Genomic DNA, 16,877 nt, shown 5'->3' with positions numbered 1-16,877 from the left:
TTATAGAAGCAAAAGGGCTCTGAGAGCTACCTGACTGGTGCCAGTGTGGTCATTTCCATTCCTATTTTGATAATCAAATGGGTGCTAATGACTGATCCAAGGTTTCCTGTTTTGTTATTAGCAATTTCTGCAAAAACCTCTTATCTTTCAAGGCAAGTCCGAACACAGATATTTAAAGCATGCTGTCAGCCCCATTCCCGTACATAGGAAGAAGAAAATATGCGCTTTGGTTTTACGCCCATGGTCAGCTTTGTTGACAGCCAGGGAGTTGGAAAGAGGAGTTGATGCGCGGGGAGCTGCTTCCATGATCTCATAGGACACAGCCTGCCAGCAAGGACAGGATTAAATGGATTGACACTGCACCACAACAAGCCTTTTGCTAATAAGCGTGCAAACTGAACTAACAAGCCCAGCAAATCTTGTCAATACCTCACTGTGCTGCTAATTAACTGGATATTAAACAAGCTTCACTTGCTTGGTTTAGCTTTAATAGCAGCCAGCTGTATGCAGTACAAACTAATCTCTCTTTTAGCTTCTCTTCCTTGGACTATATTAATGGCAAAGGCAGCAGAAGATCAAACACTCATGTTAATTAAATATCCAAGCTTGAATCAAATGATTACACTAGCGACAGATGTTATTAAAACCATAAAAGGCTTTTTTATGGAAAGGGGAATTAATTAATAGGTTTGGATGTGAAAGTGAACATTCTTGTTGCTTGATTTAGTCTATGTGTATGTATGTATGTGTGTGTATATATATGTGTGTATATAAGCATATATGTATACACACATAAATTATGTCATAAAAATATAAATTGGGGAAAATATTCCTGCTTAATATCTCCACAAATTTTTGCTAACTGAAGGCAGTGTGCCCTTATCTTATGGTCCTGACTTTTCTGAGAGTTAGTAAAGATAATCTTGTTTTGTGTGCCTCTGTTGTCTGATGTCAAGACCAGATTCACTGTCCATCCAGGCAGCCAAATGGGAAATATGGCCCTAAAGGCAGGTAGAAGGATAAAGAAACCCATTTTGCTTGGGGTCATTCCAAGGATCTAGTAAGGGAGCTATGAACATATCCACCGATTCCTAAGGAAAGCTCAGCTCAGCAGAGTTTTCAGGATTTGAGCAATCTCTGAGTCACTTTCTTTTAATTAAATAAAATTGTTCGGTACACCTGAGCAGTAGGTGAAAGACTATATAATTCCAGGAAAACAATATTGTATTTTGGGGGCAATTACGTATTTTTCATGCATTGAATGAAATACGTTGAATGAAATACCAAATCACGCTAGCCTGTGATTTGATAAAGTGTGGAAATTTCTCATGGTGATCTGACAATGAAAGAAGACCCAGGCTTGAATAATTCCTTCTGCCTCTGTACGCAAGAGGAAGTAAAAATCTCACTTGGAGTTTCCCAAAGGAAAGAGGAGTATTCCAGCAACATCATCACTTCTCTCTTCTAAGCCTAATGAAAACCTCTCTGTGGCACTAGAGATCTGCTTATGGAAAACCAGATTTCATCCTCAGTCCAGTCCCATAGAAACCCTAACAACACCTAAGCTCTGAGGCCCTGATGCTGCAACCACTATGGCATGTGATTAACAAGAAAGGGCTCTCGCTTCTGGCTGACCCACACAATCCCTGCCAGCGCCTCGGGAAGGTGCCCTGTAGAAACTGCATTGCCCATTTTCTTGTTGGCAGCAAAGCTCCTTAAAGCATAACTTGGAGTTTTTACTGCGTGAGCAGTTGTTTTCCACCACCGGTTGGAAGATTAAGATTAGAGATGAGATGATTACATTTGACATGATTTGCTCATCAGGGAAAACACGGTATCTACTGACTTCATAAGAGCCAAGAGTACTGAAAAAGGAATTTTTACTTTGTGGTTCCTCTTTAGAACAGTTGTAGAAGGATGGTATTGCTTTTAGGACAGCAGATTTTCTGATGGGGAAAAAACACGCTGAGGGTGTATTTGGCAAAAAATCCTGCTCCTGGGGCAATTTTTGTTTTAAGTTTCATGAGTTTTTCACATTTGCAAAGTACCTGTAACCCACTCCACCAGTAGGTAGAACAGGCCTGAGTGGGTTTCCTGGATTAATGCATAGCAGAATCTGGTAAACAGGTTGCAAATACAGAAGTTTAGAATGATTTGTACTCAAATTTCCTTTAGCCCCAATGAAACCTGCTATGAAGAGTTAGTCATAGAAACTACAGTTAGAAAAAGTTCAAATAATGTTTTGCTGAAAACCTAGGAGAGAATTTAAAGCACTTAAAAATGGGACTCTGCAAAATGTTACATGGATGTTTTCAGAAATCTGACTCAATAGAGGGTATTAAAAGATATGGGAATGATCTGAATTTATCTCTGATACAGATGTTTTGATAGCCACAGGATCACTTGTAGAAGCGAACATGGGAGATTATCATAGTTGTACATGGTAAAAACAAACTATGTCTGTCCTGAAATATCTCAAAACATCAGTAAATAGACTTAGCACCACCTCTGTAATGGTCATAAACCTGTGGATGAAATTTTCAAACACATTTTACGCTCTGAAAATCTGCCAGTTTATCAATTAACATTGATTTAGAATAACACACCTGAATCAATACCATAAAACACATTCATTTTGATCATACAGAATTTTATGTTGGATAGCTGAAAATCCTGCATAGGGTGTCAAGTTGAGGAGTAAAAATTCTATGGATGCTAATAATATTCTTATGAAGTAAGTAAGAGAAAGCCTTTATGGGTTTAGCCGATTTTTAAAATAGAATTTGCTGATCTCCTGATTTCTGTTTGTCTTACTAACTCTCCTCACTTTTTCATCTTTATGTATGTTATTTATTAATGCTCACAGGCGTAGAAGTGTATTTGCTTTCCTAACTCTGCTACCCTCATGCCTTTGGACTGATTATCTTTTGGCATTTTATATTAATCCTTGGTAAGTGATTTACTTGTTTTTCCATGTGCAATGTATAAACAATGTTAATTTCTATTACATGAAAAATGTGTGATACCTTTGTTTTCAAATGGGTCAAAGCTTTTGAAGGTATAACTTTCTTGTACTAGAACATGGATTGGAGAGGATGTGGGTATCAAAGTATTTGCTACCCTGCTTCATCTAGTTTGTCTGTTTATGCTCCAACCTGTTTTGGTATTAAAAAGCTAATCTTATGCTGGTTGTCATATTCATCTCATTGCTCTCTTTGCAATTTTTGCCACTTCATTATAAGTCCTGGCTTCTTCTGTCCCAGTTATTCATCTGTTCATTGCCTGGCATTGCCTCCTGCTGCTGCTGCTTTTCTATTACTAAAATTGCTTGATCGTGCCCCACCTGTTTGGTGTGTGATGTCAAATACCTTAGTTTTTAAAGGTGCAGTTATGTTCTCCTGACATCAGTAAAAGTTTTGCTTTTGGAAACAACAGTTCACTGAGAATCAATGCAAACTAGCAGTCCCAAAGTGTAAAAAATTGGGTCACTGTGTGCGTCTCTGTGTGTATGTGTGTGTATTTCATAGCTGAATCTGTAAATAATTTATGAAGACTTAGTAAATGACTGATTGGGTTTTTTTGAAAATACTTAACCAACAAAGCCACAGGATCTGTTTAGAACCAGAACTGTTTATCAAATAATTATAATTGACTGTGATCTAAAAATGCTTAATTTATATAAAAGAAACTTAAGTTCCTGATGGTCTTTGGTCCAAAGTATAGTGATTTACAAAAACTTGGTACCGAAGTTAAGATTTACTTATGAACAAACGTTTTCCCCAGTGTTACTATATGGCACCAAAGCCCTGGCAGGCAGTCATCGACATCTTCAGCATAGGGATTTCCGAGACTGGTTTTCCTTGGGTCACACTAGGTCTGTAGAAAATCCCATCTAAATTTTCGGTGAGCAGAGAAATGAGTGGTTTTATGTAACTAAAGAAAGGTCCGTTTCTTCTCCAATGAAAGTAAAAGCATGCTCTGCACATGTACCCAGCTGAAGAGCAGATGGAATTCTTCCACATCTCTCCAAGGCTAATATTATATTGACTTGTAACTTGTCTGATGTAAACTCCACCAAGTGTCGGAGCTGCACAGTGATAGAGGATCAGGCAAGCAGTTTATTTTTGTGGAGGTCACACTGATCTCTCTTAACTCTCTAATGGTCAAGAAGCCCAAGGTGGCCGCTGTCAATGGGACTGCTGCAAAAAGAGTCGTCATCTTCTTTTGCCTCTTTGCCTCTTTTTGTTTAATATGCACTAATATGCATTAACTTGCCTTCCCAGAGTGTATCTTTCTTCAGAGGTTTCCTCTTCAATCAAACTACCTAGTTTAGATGACCAAGTTTAAAGGAGCTGAAGTTGAATGAGATGAGATTAATCCCTCTCTTTGTATTTTAATCTGTAGGGTAAATGAAAGAACAGATGAAACACCAGCTAATGTTTCAAATGTCTTTGTTTTGCACACAAGGTGGTTTAAAACATTTACGAACATTCAGGAAACAATTGCAATGCTAAGAAACAAAGGCCTCTTGAGACTACCAAAGCACAAGAAATTGTTGCTGAGAAATGGATGTCAGTCATTTGTTTTATTGCCTCTTGAAGTGTTCCTTGGAGAAGCATTCTTAGAAGCATTCCCATCATAAACAGCATTTAGATATTTTTTTCTTTTTAAATGAATTCCAATGTGCCTGACATTAAAGGGTTTACCACAGTCATAGGGGATAGAAATGTGTTGACTAATTTAGAGAAATTAATTTTAAGTTTTCGCTGGAAAAAATCTTTGAAGATGTAGAATAAATACTACTAGGCTAGGTGTATAGTACACGTGAATGTACAGATACTATACAGATAATATCTGTTTAGAAAACACGGTAGGCTGAAAAGGTTTATAATATTTGCAAAGTAAAGCTTTGCAAAGTAAATCTCCACATTAGTGTAAAGCTGGTATTGCTATAGCTCTTGTTAATGCTCCACACCTAAATGGAAATGTACCCTGACAAGAACAAAATTACTACAGGTTGTGGCTGCTTCAAAAATAGAACATTTTGTAAAACTTAATTTTGGAAATGAATAGGTTTTGGGTTTTTTTTTATTTCACTTCTAAACTTAGCAGGGTAGAAAAATAAAAATACTCCACTTTTTAATATTTCTTTCTGTATATTTTCATTGTTTGAAAATTAAAAGTCTTTACCTTTCAATTACTGATTGAAGCTGTGACCCAAGTTATCTAGAAATCATTTTAATATCATCATGAAATTAAAAATAGCATCATTATAATGTGATGAATAAACAGATATTGTTTAATGCCCAGGAAAAAAAAAAATGACACTACTAAAATCCCTTCTGAGTAAGCAAGAATCTATTTGTGCTCTGTGGCTGGTTTAACAGAGGGGATCAGTGTTTTCAGAGTTCTAGCCAAATTATTCCAGGGTGCTCACTTTATGCATTTAATCTGATTGATTGCTTAATTTATGGCAACAACAAAATGAACGTACACACCCCCTCCAAAAAAACACATGGTGGTAGTTAGTGTAGTGCAGTTCTTAAGTCCATATCTTATGGGTTATACTGCTTAACACATTCTTAAGCTTGCTCGCAACTGTCGCTAGTGAATTGTGTCACTTATAAATCATGCGAAGGCAGTGTATTACATGACTGGCATGATTATTTCTAGCTGTTAAAAGTCAATTAAAATTATCTAAGGTTTAAACTTGAGTCCCACTGAAGTCAGTAGGATATTGGCCATTGTCTTCATTGATCGTCATAAGCAGGTTATGAAATGGGTGAGAAATAGTGTTCAGGCCCTTTCCTTTTTCCTTCACCCTTCCTTGAATTTGCAAATGGTGGTCTTCTCCCTTTAGCCAACAGATGCTTCTTGTTCCCGGTTGCTCTCTAGTGCTGGCATCCAGTTTCCCAGCCCGGTAGAGCTGGAGCGGAGCAGCCCCGGGGTCACGGTGGTGCCCCATCCCCTGCAGCAGCACAGCCCCCTGCCAGGCTTGGCTGGGCTCGGGCCCCGGGGACTCAGCCCCAGCCCACCTGAAGCCAGCGACGCTGTTGGGTCGGGATTTGTAGAGGACCCATGGCTTCTGTTGGGCACAGGTTTTCGCTTTCACAAGCAGGTCGTTCTCAGAGCCACAGAATGGAAAATGCTTCTCATTGGTGTCAATGGAAATTTTACTATCAGCTTAAAAATATCCAAGATATTATCACCAATCTCATTCTGATTATGATGGTGACCAGAAGACGTATGTTCTTAAATCAGTACTAACTTTGAATAAAGACTATACAATAGTTCAATGAATGAAAAACACTTTTTTTTTTTCCACAGGAGTAAAAATGGATTAAAGAAGAGAAAGCTGACCAAGTATGTAACTTCTATAATATTTAAAGAAACAAATGTATCATCTTAGACTAAACATGCATTATGGAGTACGTGGTATAATGATATTGCAGTTACAGATATAGAAAACTTCTTGATAAATACATCCTGAGAGAGAGATCTGAAGACAGAAAACAAACAATAATTGGACAAAGGAACAGATAGGTTGTGGTAAAACAGCTCCTTACTGACAGAAAATTAGTCATCAGGGAAAAGATCAATTATCCAACTTAGTGATTCCAACAGAGCTTATCCTTAGTTAAAAATGACAAATGGTGAAAAACTGGGATGCATTTGTTTCTAGTGATATTTCCCTCTTGACGTGAGGCTCTCATTACGGTTGTTGCTAGAACATTAGATCATTAATGCTAACGGGTAAACAGGAGTAATTAAGTGGTGATAAGACAGGTTCCTTTGGGCATATTGCCTCAAAGTAAATGAAAAGATTACTGTGTACACGCTTCAGTAGCTTGTAAATTAGAGCATGATAATTAGGTGAGGGAAGCTGTTTACCTGTGTTTCGTTATTCAAAGTGTTAGCCTAATTATTTCTCCGTTATGTTCAGAGGCTGTGCCTGTACTAACAGATAAACCCTCACCTGGTGAAAAAGTGTGTAGAATGGTGGTTGTCACTAAATCAAGGCTAATTTATACCTGCTGAAGCTCTGCATGGCTTTGTATGCCACTTTTTTTAGCCACCATCTCTCTGGGAAGAGAATTTGACCTCTAATGACAGATGTGCGTAGTTCTTAAAGCCAGCAGAGAAAGCAGTCACAGCAGTGGCATCCAAAATGCTGGTTTACAGGATTTTTTTTTTTGGTGGGCCTTCTAAAAAAAATCAAAACCTAAATATGAACTCCATTTTTCTCCATGAGCAAAGCTCAGATGAGTTTTAAAAGTGTCTCTGACAGATGTGAAGATATCTGAAAGCAACATTTTACGTGGCACGAGAGGCAACTTAAATGAAGCAGCAGCTGCCCTGATGCCTGCTGGGATGGTACTGAGAGTGGGTCTGCGACGGGGTGCTGGATCACCGCTTGTCGCGGTGCCACCTGTGCCTTGGGGACATACCCACCTGCAAAAGCTGTGCAGGGGCCCGGGAGTTGTAGGAAGGGTGCACGGGCCATTGCCCGCACCTCAGACCAATGGTTTCCCTTGGGTAGGACAACTCCCCCAACCCAAACCAGGGTGCTCAGTATCATCAGCACCAGCAGCTGCAGCATTGAGGTCACCCCTCTCTCAGCCTCTCTTTCTGGTGCTGTTATGGTATGGTGCAGGTAATGAGCAATATGCCCACCATTTGGTGGCACTGAACCACAGGATTTTTTTTTTTTTTTCCTCTTTATTGTTGCTTACTAGCATTAACAGTTGCAAATACATATTCATGACTTGATAGTATTCTGGGGGAAAACAGAAATAAAATGTACTAAAAAAGGTTGGGTTTTTTTTCTTAATTTCTGTGTGTTTTTCTTTTAAAGCCCTGTCCAGTTGGATGATTTTGATGGCTACATCAAGGATATGGCCAAAGATTCAGATTATAAATTTTCCCTGCAATTTGAGGTAAATCTGTGGGGACTCTGCCCTCTCCTAGCTGCCATGCCTAGATCAGCTTTTTCCAGTTGTTAGGTTTGCATGATGTGTTCCTGTGCTCTGTGTTGTTTAATATGCACTGTTGCTAGGTGGGTCAGCTTCGCTTCCAGTTCTGCAGAATTTAAAAGTGGACCTTGGTGTCGTTAAAGACCGCATTTAGTAAGCTGATTTGAGTAGCTCACCACATTCGATTCAAGATAATTGTCAGACCAACACACTTCCTTTAAGTTTAGGACGTGCTGGCAGCCTGAATTAAATTCAGGATTTTAACGTCTGTCTTTTATTTATTTAATGCCCTTAATTTGAGGGGAAGCATTGGAATGAGAAGGTAACATGAAAAATCTCTTTAAGAGCAAGGAGGTCTCTCTAAGACCAGTTCAGGTATGTTCTCTTAATTACCCAGAATTTAAAGTCAGTTTAGTAGTATAAAGCTGAAAAGCTGTTATCCTAGGGCTAGCTCCCAAAGATTTAAACATGGAAAGGGAGTGGGGAGGACTGTCAGGGTGTTACCACTGTTCTGGGTGGCTGACCTGTTCCCTTCCTGCCAGTGAAAAGTCCTCTGGTGCATCATAAAGGAGATGTAGCTGCTGAAGGTAATGACTAAAAAGATCTTCCAGGAATTCCCCAGTATCAAGATCAAAAGCCACTTGAGGACTTGAAGAAAACCCTTTAAGTCGGGTGGATGACCACCACAGAAATAACTTATCAACCCTCTGGTTTGCCACTATTTTGGCTAATTAAGTGCGGCTAGAGAGGACCAGTCCGCAGTCACAGCCTTGGATGGCAGCAGTGCGTTGGCCGCATCAGCAGGAGAGAGCGTATCATTGCTCTCCAGCTGTCTGGAGCCAAACTCAGAGGCATCAGATAAGGAAAGTCAGTGTAATCCTGCTGTCAGTTTACAAAGTGATTTATGAACATTTTCAGTCTGGTACCTGCCACAAGTAATCACTTCACAAAGAGTTATTTTTTGAGTGTTTGTGAGTTTGACCTTGGTGTTTTTCTTTCTGTTACCCCAGGAGCTAAAACTGATTGGGCTTGACATACCCCACTTTGCTGCTGACCTTCCCATGAATCGCTGTAAAAATCGCTACACAAATATCCTGCCATGTAAGTACAATACATACAGGCTCCTGCTAAAGTCCCTTGAGAGGGAAAGAAGAGTTTTAATAAGAGAATTGGAGAATCAGGGCAAATTCTCTGACTGATAAAAGCCTGTTCTAAAACAGAACTAGAACTTTATTTCTCTTGCGATTTTAATGAAACCTAAGGGAGCCCAAAGGGACGGCAGTTGGAGGGTGCATTTTGCAGAACAGTAATGATGGTGCATCCATGTAGTGTTTACTGAAGCAAACATTGCTCGCTGTTGGTAAATATGAGCATTTTCTATTTTTTTAATAGATTTTTTTCAGTTTTTATAGGATTGATTTTAATCTTGCCTAGTTGGAGCCGAGTGCCATCTTTGAGAGACAAATTTTTTTTTTTTTTCCTTTTACAGATGATTTTAGTCGTGTCCGGTTAGTTTCAATGAATGAAGAAGAGGGATCTGACTACATTAATGCCAACTACATTCCTGTGAGTACAGAGGCTCAGTCAGTGTAAAGCACAGCATCCTGCACAGCAGTTAGCGCGTGTCACCTGCAAATAGCACAATATCTCCTGGAAGCTCAACCACATTCTCAGCATCTCCTTCAGCTTCCAATATTTTGCCCATAGGGAACTGTGCTTTCCACCAGCCACCAAAAAAAAAAGGCGGGGGGGGGAAGAGTTTTGGTAAATTTTGCAACAGTGGCACTGGGTGAGCTGTGAATGTTTGCAAAACCTAGATTGGACTGGTAGGGAAATGGGGAGGAAATGTTAAGTGATTCAGTGGATTTTTAAGACAGCTAGGAAAATCATAAACATGTAAATTAGAGACTTTTCTAGGTTTCTACAGCACACGGAAAAAGGATTAAGCCAGACACGCCACAACTGACAAAAGGCACACAGCCCAGATGGTGCGTGGAGGGAGCTTCTGCTTTCTGCCTCGTCTCTGGTGCTCCCCGTGTGCCTCCCGCTGCCTGGCATCGAGCAGCCATTTACCAGGGAGTAGCATCCAGGGTTTTAGGATAATGAAAGTACACACAGAGCTGTAGTCAACCCGTTTGACACTGGGGGTGGGCTAAAGCCTCGTCAGCTCTTTCCACTCTCGCCGGAGCTCGTGCAGTCAGTCAGGCTTTTTCCTGCTGCAAGGGTTTTCCCCTCTGTTACCCACCTTGCCGTGGCTCGGTGTAAGCTGTGTTCAAGGGAGAGCAACCACCACTGGGTCACTCTGCATGGAGAGGAGGCAGGACACTACCCCATCCATTTAGAAAAAGACCTTGCACTTGGGGACCATAGGCAGGTGAGCATTTCTGCACCCTTGCTGTGAACAGAAGACAGAGCTGGTCCTGGCTGTGCTGGAGAGAGCTGAGTCAGCATTATGGCAAGGGGAGGAGCCCTCGGATGAGTCAGTGAAACCACTTCTTTGTCACTGTGGCATCGCCCATTCATGTACTGCTGAGCAAGTTGCCTCCACCTAGTTTCTATGTGTCAGGAGCATGAACATAAACACTCAAGCTGCAAGTGCCTGAGCTCGCAGTGAATCAAGAAAGAAAATTGTTCCAGCGTTCAAAAGCATCATTCACAAACCAGGAAACTTCTGCGACGTGGGATTATGGATAATAGGATTTTCAGTAGCAGTCCTTGGGATTGCTCAGTTCTGCTTTTTATAGTTTACACCTCTTTAGTCCTACTTAGAGCATAATGCTGACCATAGAAACTGGGACAGTCTTAATGCCTGGCTTTTCCTGACAATTGCTTCTCCACTGAGTACCTGCCTCCAAACACAGATACTAGTGGTGATCTGTGTCTCTGTAGTAACAGATTTGACACTTAGGTCAGACATAGCCCATGCAGACAAACAAACAGCAAATTCTGTGTAGTGCAAAAACTCAGGATGAGCTGACTTCTAGAGAGGTCTGGAGGAAGGCATTTATGAAAAGTGCTCCCAAATCACAAATATTTTTACAATCCGCATACTGTGGTGGCACGGGATCATGCTGTGTGTTGGATGTATCTTTTGCTCTTATTAAGAATATCAAATAACTTTCCAAATGCAGTTTTGATGATACGGTCTCAGCAAATATGGTTATAGCAGATGCCAAAATGTCCATTCTGTGGATCTTTTGTTATAGTCTTCACAACGGTCTTTTGGTTTTGGAGAGGGGAAGGAGTCTTTCCAACTAAAAGCATGTTGATAGAGATGGGAGAAGGAATACATGGATATAAAGCACCTGAGCTTCAATAAAACAGCAATGATAATCTGTTAAGGGTGTTGACTCAGCAAGTTCTTTATTATTTTAAGCAGAATTCTAATTAATATTTTACTAATTTAAGTCCTTACGACATAAACACTTGCACATAATCCTGCTCATTACTACCTTCCATTTACATCAGCGACTGAAAATCACCGCAGGCACTGCTTGGGATGAGCAGGCTAAGCGTCTATAATTGGTTTTATGTCTGTAACTAAACAAACTCTTAGATTATGAAATCTGGAAGAAGCTGGAACTTTGATTTAGGATTCTCATTACCTGTTTTTTTAATGTTGCCTTTCCTGTTCTTAGGGTAAAGGATTTATATAATAACATATTCATCTTCTGTCTTTCATTCTAGATTGCTTATACTTTGGGAGCATTAAAAACTGGCAGAAATTGTAATCTCAGAATAAATACAAAAAGTCATGAAGTAGTTTCTTCATATTAGAAACCACTTTAAGAAGTACAAAATGAACTTGAGCAAGCTAAAAAAATACGTATGCCAGAGGAAAATATGTGTTCTGAAGCATTAATCATGTTGGTAAACAGCACCTGTCTCTTTGTTTCTTAGGGTTATAATTCACCCCAGGAATACATTGCAACTCAAGGGCCACTGCCAGAAACTAGGAATGATTTTTGGAAGATGGTTCTCCAGCAAAAATCTCAAATTATTGTTATGCTCACTCAATGTAATGAGAAAAGAAGGGTATGTAACAAAATCTTGCACATAGTATAAAAGAAACTACTGTGAAAACATATTTATTTTCTGGTGGGTGAATTTCTTTGCATTGTTTTCTGACCATGAGGCAGCATCATAACCAGGACTGGAATGGCACTTCATTCACGTATGGCAGGCATTTCAGGGTGCTTAAGGGACTGGAACATCTTTCACAGGAGGAGAGGTTGAGGGAGCTGGGACTCTTCAGCCTGGAAAAGAGAAGGCTCAGGGGGATCTTGTCGCTGTGTATAAATACCTGATGGGTGGGAATGGAGACAAGGCACCCCTCAGTGGTGCCCAGTGACAGGACAAGAGGCAATGGGCACAAATTAAAACACATTAAATTCCATCTGAACATCAGGAAGCACTTTTTTATTGTCGGGGTGACTGAGCACTGGCACAGGTTGCCCAGAGGTTGTGGAGTCTCCATCCTTGGAGATATTCAAAAGCCATCTATCTGGACATGGTCCTGAGCAGGCTGCTCTAGGTGGCCCTGCTTGAGCAGGGTGGTTGGACAAGACGACCTCTGCAGGTCTCTTCCAACCTCAACCATTCTGTGATTCTGTGCTTAAGTTTAAATAGTAATAAAACACAAGTGTTACGCTTTACATTTTCCTTGGCATTATAATAGAAATATTTGGAATATAATTTTATTTTTATATATATATGTTCTTGTTCCCTATGTTTTGTTCCTTTTAGACCTATTCTATTAGGAAAAGTAACAATCTACAAAGACATTATGTATTTCCATTCTTCACTATACTAATGCTACCCTTCAGAAAACCAGTGTATAGCTTATGTCCATAGTTACACAAGTAGGAACGATCAGGCTGAAAGTCACTGTAGGATATATTACCTCTTATTGCAGCATCAAGGAAATAGTGCTGTAGACATTTCTAAAACTGAGGTTCAGTATACTTTTGATTGTGCTTTTTTATAGATGCATATATATATTTATATAAATACAAATATGTATGTATTTATTTCCCTTTCAGGTGAAATGTGATCATTACTGGCCTTTTACGGAAGACCCTGTTGCATATGGGGACATCACGGTGGAGATGCTGTCCGAGGAGGAGCACACAGACTGGGTTTATAGGAATTTCCGAATTAGCTATGTAAGTGAAATATTTTGCATGGCCCTACTAAAAGAGTGGGAGTAATTTTGGTCCAGCCTTTAACTTTTGTCCATTTATGGCATTCAGTGGAAAATGGCTGAGAGAAAGATTGATAGCCTTACCCTCACTCCGCACAGGCAAATGGCTAAACCACAAAAATTTCCTCTAAAATTGTTGTCTCTGTGAATTTATCAGCAAAGTGCAAGACTGAAACAAAACTAGTACTAGAGTTCTGGATGTTTTTGTGGTGCCAATAATTAGTGACAACAAACGTGTAAACTTCTTTTCTTTATATCTCAGACATATCTTCTTGCTATAAGCCATTCCAAAGTTGAAAATACCAATGTAGAAACTGAAAGTATTTTTCAAAAGGGCAATTCTGCAATATTCATATATTCCTGTAAAGCATTGAAACACACGTGAGAGCATGCGATTTCCAAATTAAAGCTGTTCAGATTTTCAGGCATTTCTTTCCAGCTTTGTTTCCTGCACCAGCTCATTGCGAGCACCAGCTTGTGAAGGAAAGGTCAGAGATATGGAGGGGATGTGAAAAAAGCTATCTGCTGGCACGTTGACATTGGCCCAGGACCTTAGTCCTGCTCAGCCATGCCTCACTGCATTACAAAGTGCGCACAGGGTGCAGGCTAGGAGTGCAAATGCATGAAACACGATGTGTTGGGCTGTTGGCATCCATTGAAAATAACGACAAGACTGCAGTTTGCAGTTCAGGTAAACTGTCCTTTACCAAACCCAGGGCAGTTACTTCAGGGTCTTTTGTACTGATCTCCTTTTTTAATATCCTTTACCTAAGGATCTGCTGTTGCCTGTGACTGGAGAAGGGGTTATTTAGCCTGACCCAGAATGGCAAAACTAAAAGCATTGCTTGCCATGGGTTTTGGTGATGACACCTCCCACCTCTCCCCATGTTTTGAGTTCCTTTACATCTCAAAGACAAAATGAATTGTGTTGAGGATCTTATTTCACCTAAAGAAGTCACCAGAGTTTTTAGCATTGTAAACCTTTTTTATAATAATGGGTATTTTTCTAAATATTTCTTTTGCCCCTGTAATGATTTTTTTCTTCCCTTTTGGTATTTTTTTTTCTTTGAAACTTGAAAAGAAAAACTCTTTAGACTCCAGTGTTGATTGTTAGCCAACAGTGTTATTCTTTACCTGTGGCAAAGCAAGAAAAGGATAGGGAATGGAATAGAAAGAGGAAGAAAGCCTAAACCTGAAAAATCAACCATTCTTGATTTAAAAGCAAAATCAAATCAAACTACCACGAGGGGAAAAAAGCAAAAAACAAATCCCAAACCCAGAGTTTGGGAGTTCATGCCCTTTTGATAATGATGGCCTGATACCCCCTCCCCTTTTCAAGCAAATAGCGTGTAAATTCTTTGCCACTTTTTTGTCTGACTTCTTACTTTCTTAGGTTGTATTTAGGAAAAAAAAAAAACCACCACAAAACAACAAAACCCCCTCAGTCTGACTGAGCGTGACTGCACTATTAAAACTCCTGTGAACATGCTGCTGTTCTGCTTCTCTCATTAGGCTGATGAGGTCCAAGATGTGATGCATTTTAACTACACTGCCTGGCCAGATCACGGTGTCCCCACGACCAATGCTGCTGAAAGCATCCTCCAGTTTGTACAGATGGTCAGGCAGAAAACAGCAAAGAGTAAAGGCCCCATGATCATACACTGCAGGTAAATGCTTCCAGGAAATGGAGAACTGAAGGATGTAACACTAAATAAGTTGGGAAACAGCTGGAAAAAAGAGATTTTGGCATTTTGCTCATCCGTTAGCTGGAAATGGTTCTCTCTAGCGTTAAGGGTAAAGGATTAGTCCCCTGCTTTGACTACAGTGGGGCTGGGATTTCAGTCTGGAGCCATAGACACCGAGGCATTTTTTTCTAGAGGAGAGTCATCTTTTTGGATGTTATCAACAAATGTCTTCAGGAGGTGCAGCAGGCGATCCTGATTTACATCAGCTCAGAGCCTGCCCCTGCTCTCTTATTTCCACACCTTTGCGATACAGATGGTGAGGTCCAGCCAGCAGCCTGCTGCAGCTTGCTGTTTCCCTGCAGATGTGTGTCTCTGTGCAGATCCTCCTCCTCTGGTCATTTGCCTTTTGGTACATTCAGGAGGTGATGTGAAGAGCGCTATTGTGTGCTAGCAGTAATACTAGTATCCCATGCTAACAGTTATATGTGTTTTTTTCTTTTTTTTTTGGAGGAAGGTTGTTTTATATACTGTCAGATTTATCTGTTGTGCATCATCTGGCCTTTTATTAAGATGCTCATTTACTTGGCCTCTCTGGGGGCAGCTGCCATGTTAGTGATGATATCATACCAGATTGGTTCCTCATGCAATTCTCCCAACTGACTTCTTCAAACCTCTTTGTGGCTCCTCGTGCGAGAGCTACTCACAACAGATTTCTCAGAAATATGTAAATAGATGGTTTGCAATGGATGAATACACGTACATTACAGTGACATACTCCTAATGGAAGTCAAGGCTTGCTAAGATTAATCTCAGCCAACCCTACATCACCCATCCCAGAGGCAGCAGTTACAATGCTGCACAATGTGTCAGCACCCTCCAGCACTGTCTTTCCTGCTTCTGATGTGATGGGCAGCACTGTCTCTTGCCACCACTTTGCACACTTTTGAGAGCTACTTCCCAGAAAACAGTCTTTTATAGCAATATAATTTCTGGTTTCCAGGTATGGCACTTAATGTTCTACTGGAATGCATAACAGCAGCAGCAGCCCTCCCCTGTAACTTAATGGAGAAGTGCATAAGGGATATTGTTCTGGGAGTCCTAATATCAGGAAAGGTGCTAGTAAGCCAGGGAAGAGATTTATATGTAGTGTTGTGAAATCAAACGCCTTACATACCGTTTAATTGTTCTGGGAAGGAAGAGAAGCCAGTATCAGAGAGCTGGGTAACAACTGTAGTATTTTCTTTTTAATTAGGATGCTTCTAGCAGCAGAGAGAGATATTTTCATATAGTATTTTTAGAGTATACTGTACGTCTGTCTTAGACCACAGATTAAAAGTAGCAATGCTATGAAATTAGTGGAAGGGGGGAGAGAAAGAATGTATTGATCAGTTTCTACAGCCATTGTTCTCAAACATTAAGGAAGGTACAGAATGAATTTATCAATTAATGAATCTGTCAAATAAATAGGTCAGAAGTTCTGGTGTATGTGTCTTGTTTGAGATACTGACACTTTAGTTAAACACGAGCACAACCCCTCACCCTGTTTCATGACAGTTATATTGAACTGTATTGAGATGAACTGTTAAACTTTGTTGCAAATACTTTCAAGGCTTTTTTGAAAAATATGACAAGATATAGCAGAAAAAACTTTTGCTAAGACACAAACTCTATCCTTAGTAGTAGGTATGGTATTGGGATGCTCTATGAAACTCTGTAAAACCTCTAAAGCCACACTCATAATGAAATCAGACTTAAATGTTACATGCGAAATCACAACGCAAAGAATCATATGCACATAAGAATCTCTAAATCAAAACAGCATGTCTTTTTTCTAGTCAGTAAGCTTCCCTTTGGGGTAGGTTGAAGATTTGTGAGCCGAGTCATTGCTGACTATTTCTGTCTCATGCTCCCAAGGCTGAAGTCCCGGAGTGTAGACTCTTCTGGGTGGTTTGTCCTTTGAGGATGAACTGCAGTAGTGCAGTGCCTTTGCAAAGCTGAGCGCTTTGCAGTGTGGAG

General features: G+C 40.1%; 1 protein-coding gene across 1 annotated transcript in view; it reads left to right on the top strand.

The window, feature by feature from the left end:
- Positions 1–16,877, top strand: part of PTPRO (protein tyrosine phosphatase receptor type O) — a 161,586-nt gene that overhangs the window by 135,647 nt on the left and 9,062 nt on the right. The window contains 8 exon segments of the mRNA XM_052790357.1: positions 2,867–2,950; positions 6,328–6,363; positions 7,856–7,937; positions 8,984–9,074; positions 9,463–9,539; positions 11,874–12,008; positions 13,016–13,138; positions 14,689–14,843. Coding sequence (XP_052646317.1) covers positions 2,867–2,950; positions 6,328–6,363; positions 7,856–7,937; positions 8,984–9,074; positions 9,463–9,539; positions 11,874–12,008; positions 13,016–13,138; positions 14,689–14,843 — 783 coding nt within the window.

Source organism: Harpia harpyja, chromosome 6 (assembly GCF_026419915.1).
Source record: "Harpia harpyja isolate bHarHar1 chromosome 6, bHarHar1 primary haplotype, whole genome shotgun sequence".
NCBI lineage: Eukaryota > Metazoa > Chordata > Aves > Accipitriformes > Accipitridae > Harpia > Harpia harpyja.
The sequence above is the reverse complement of the archived record's forward strand: the minus strand, read 5'-3'. Positions and strand labels throughout refer to the sequence as shown.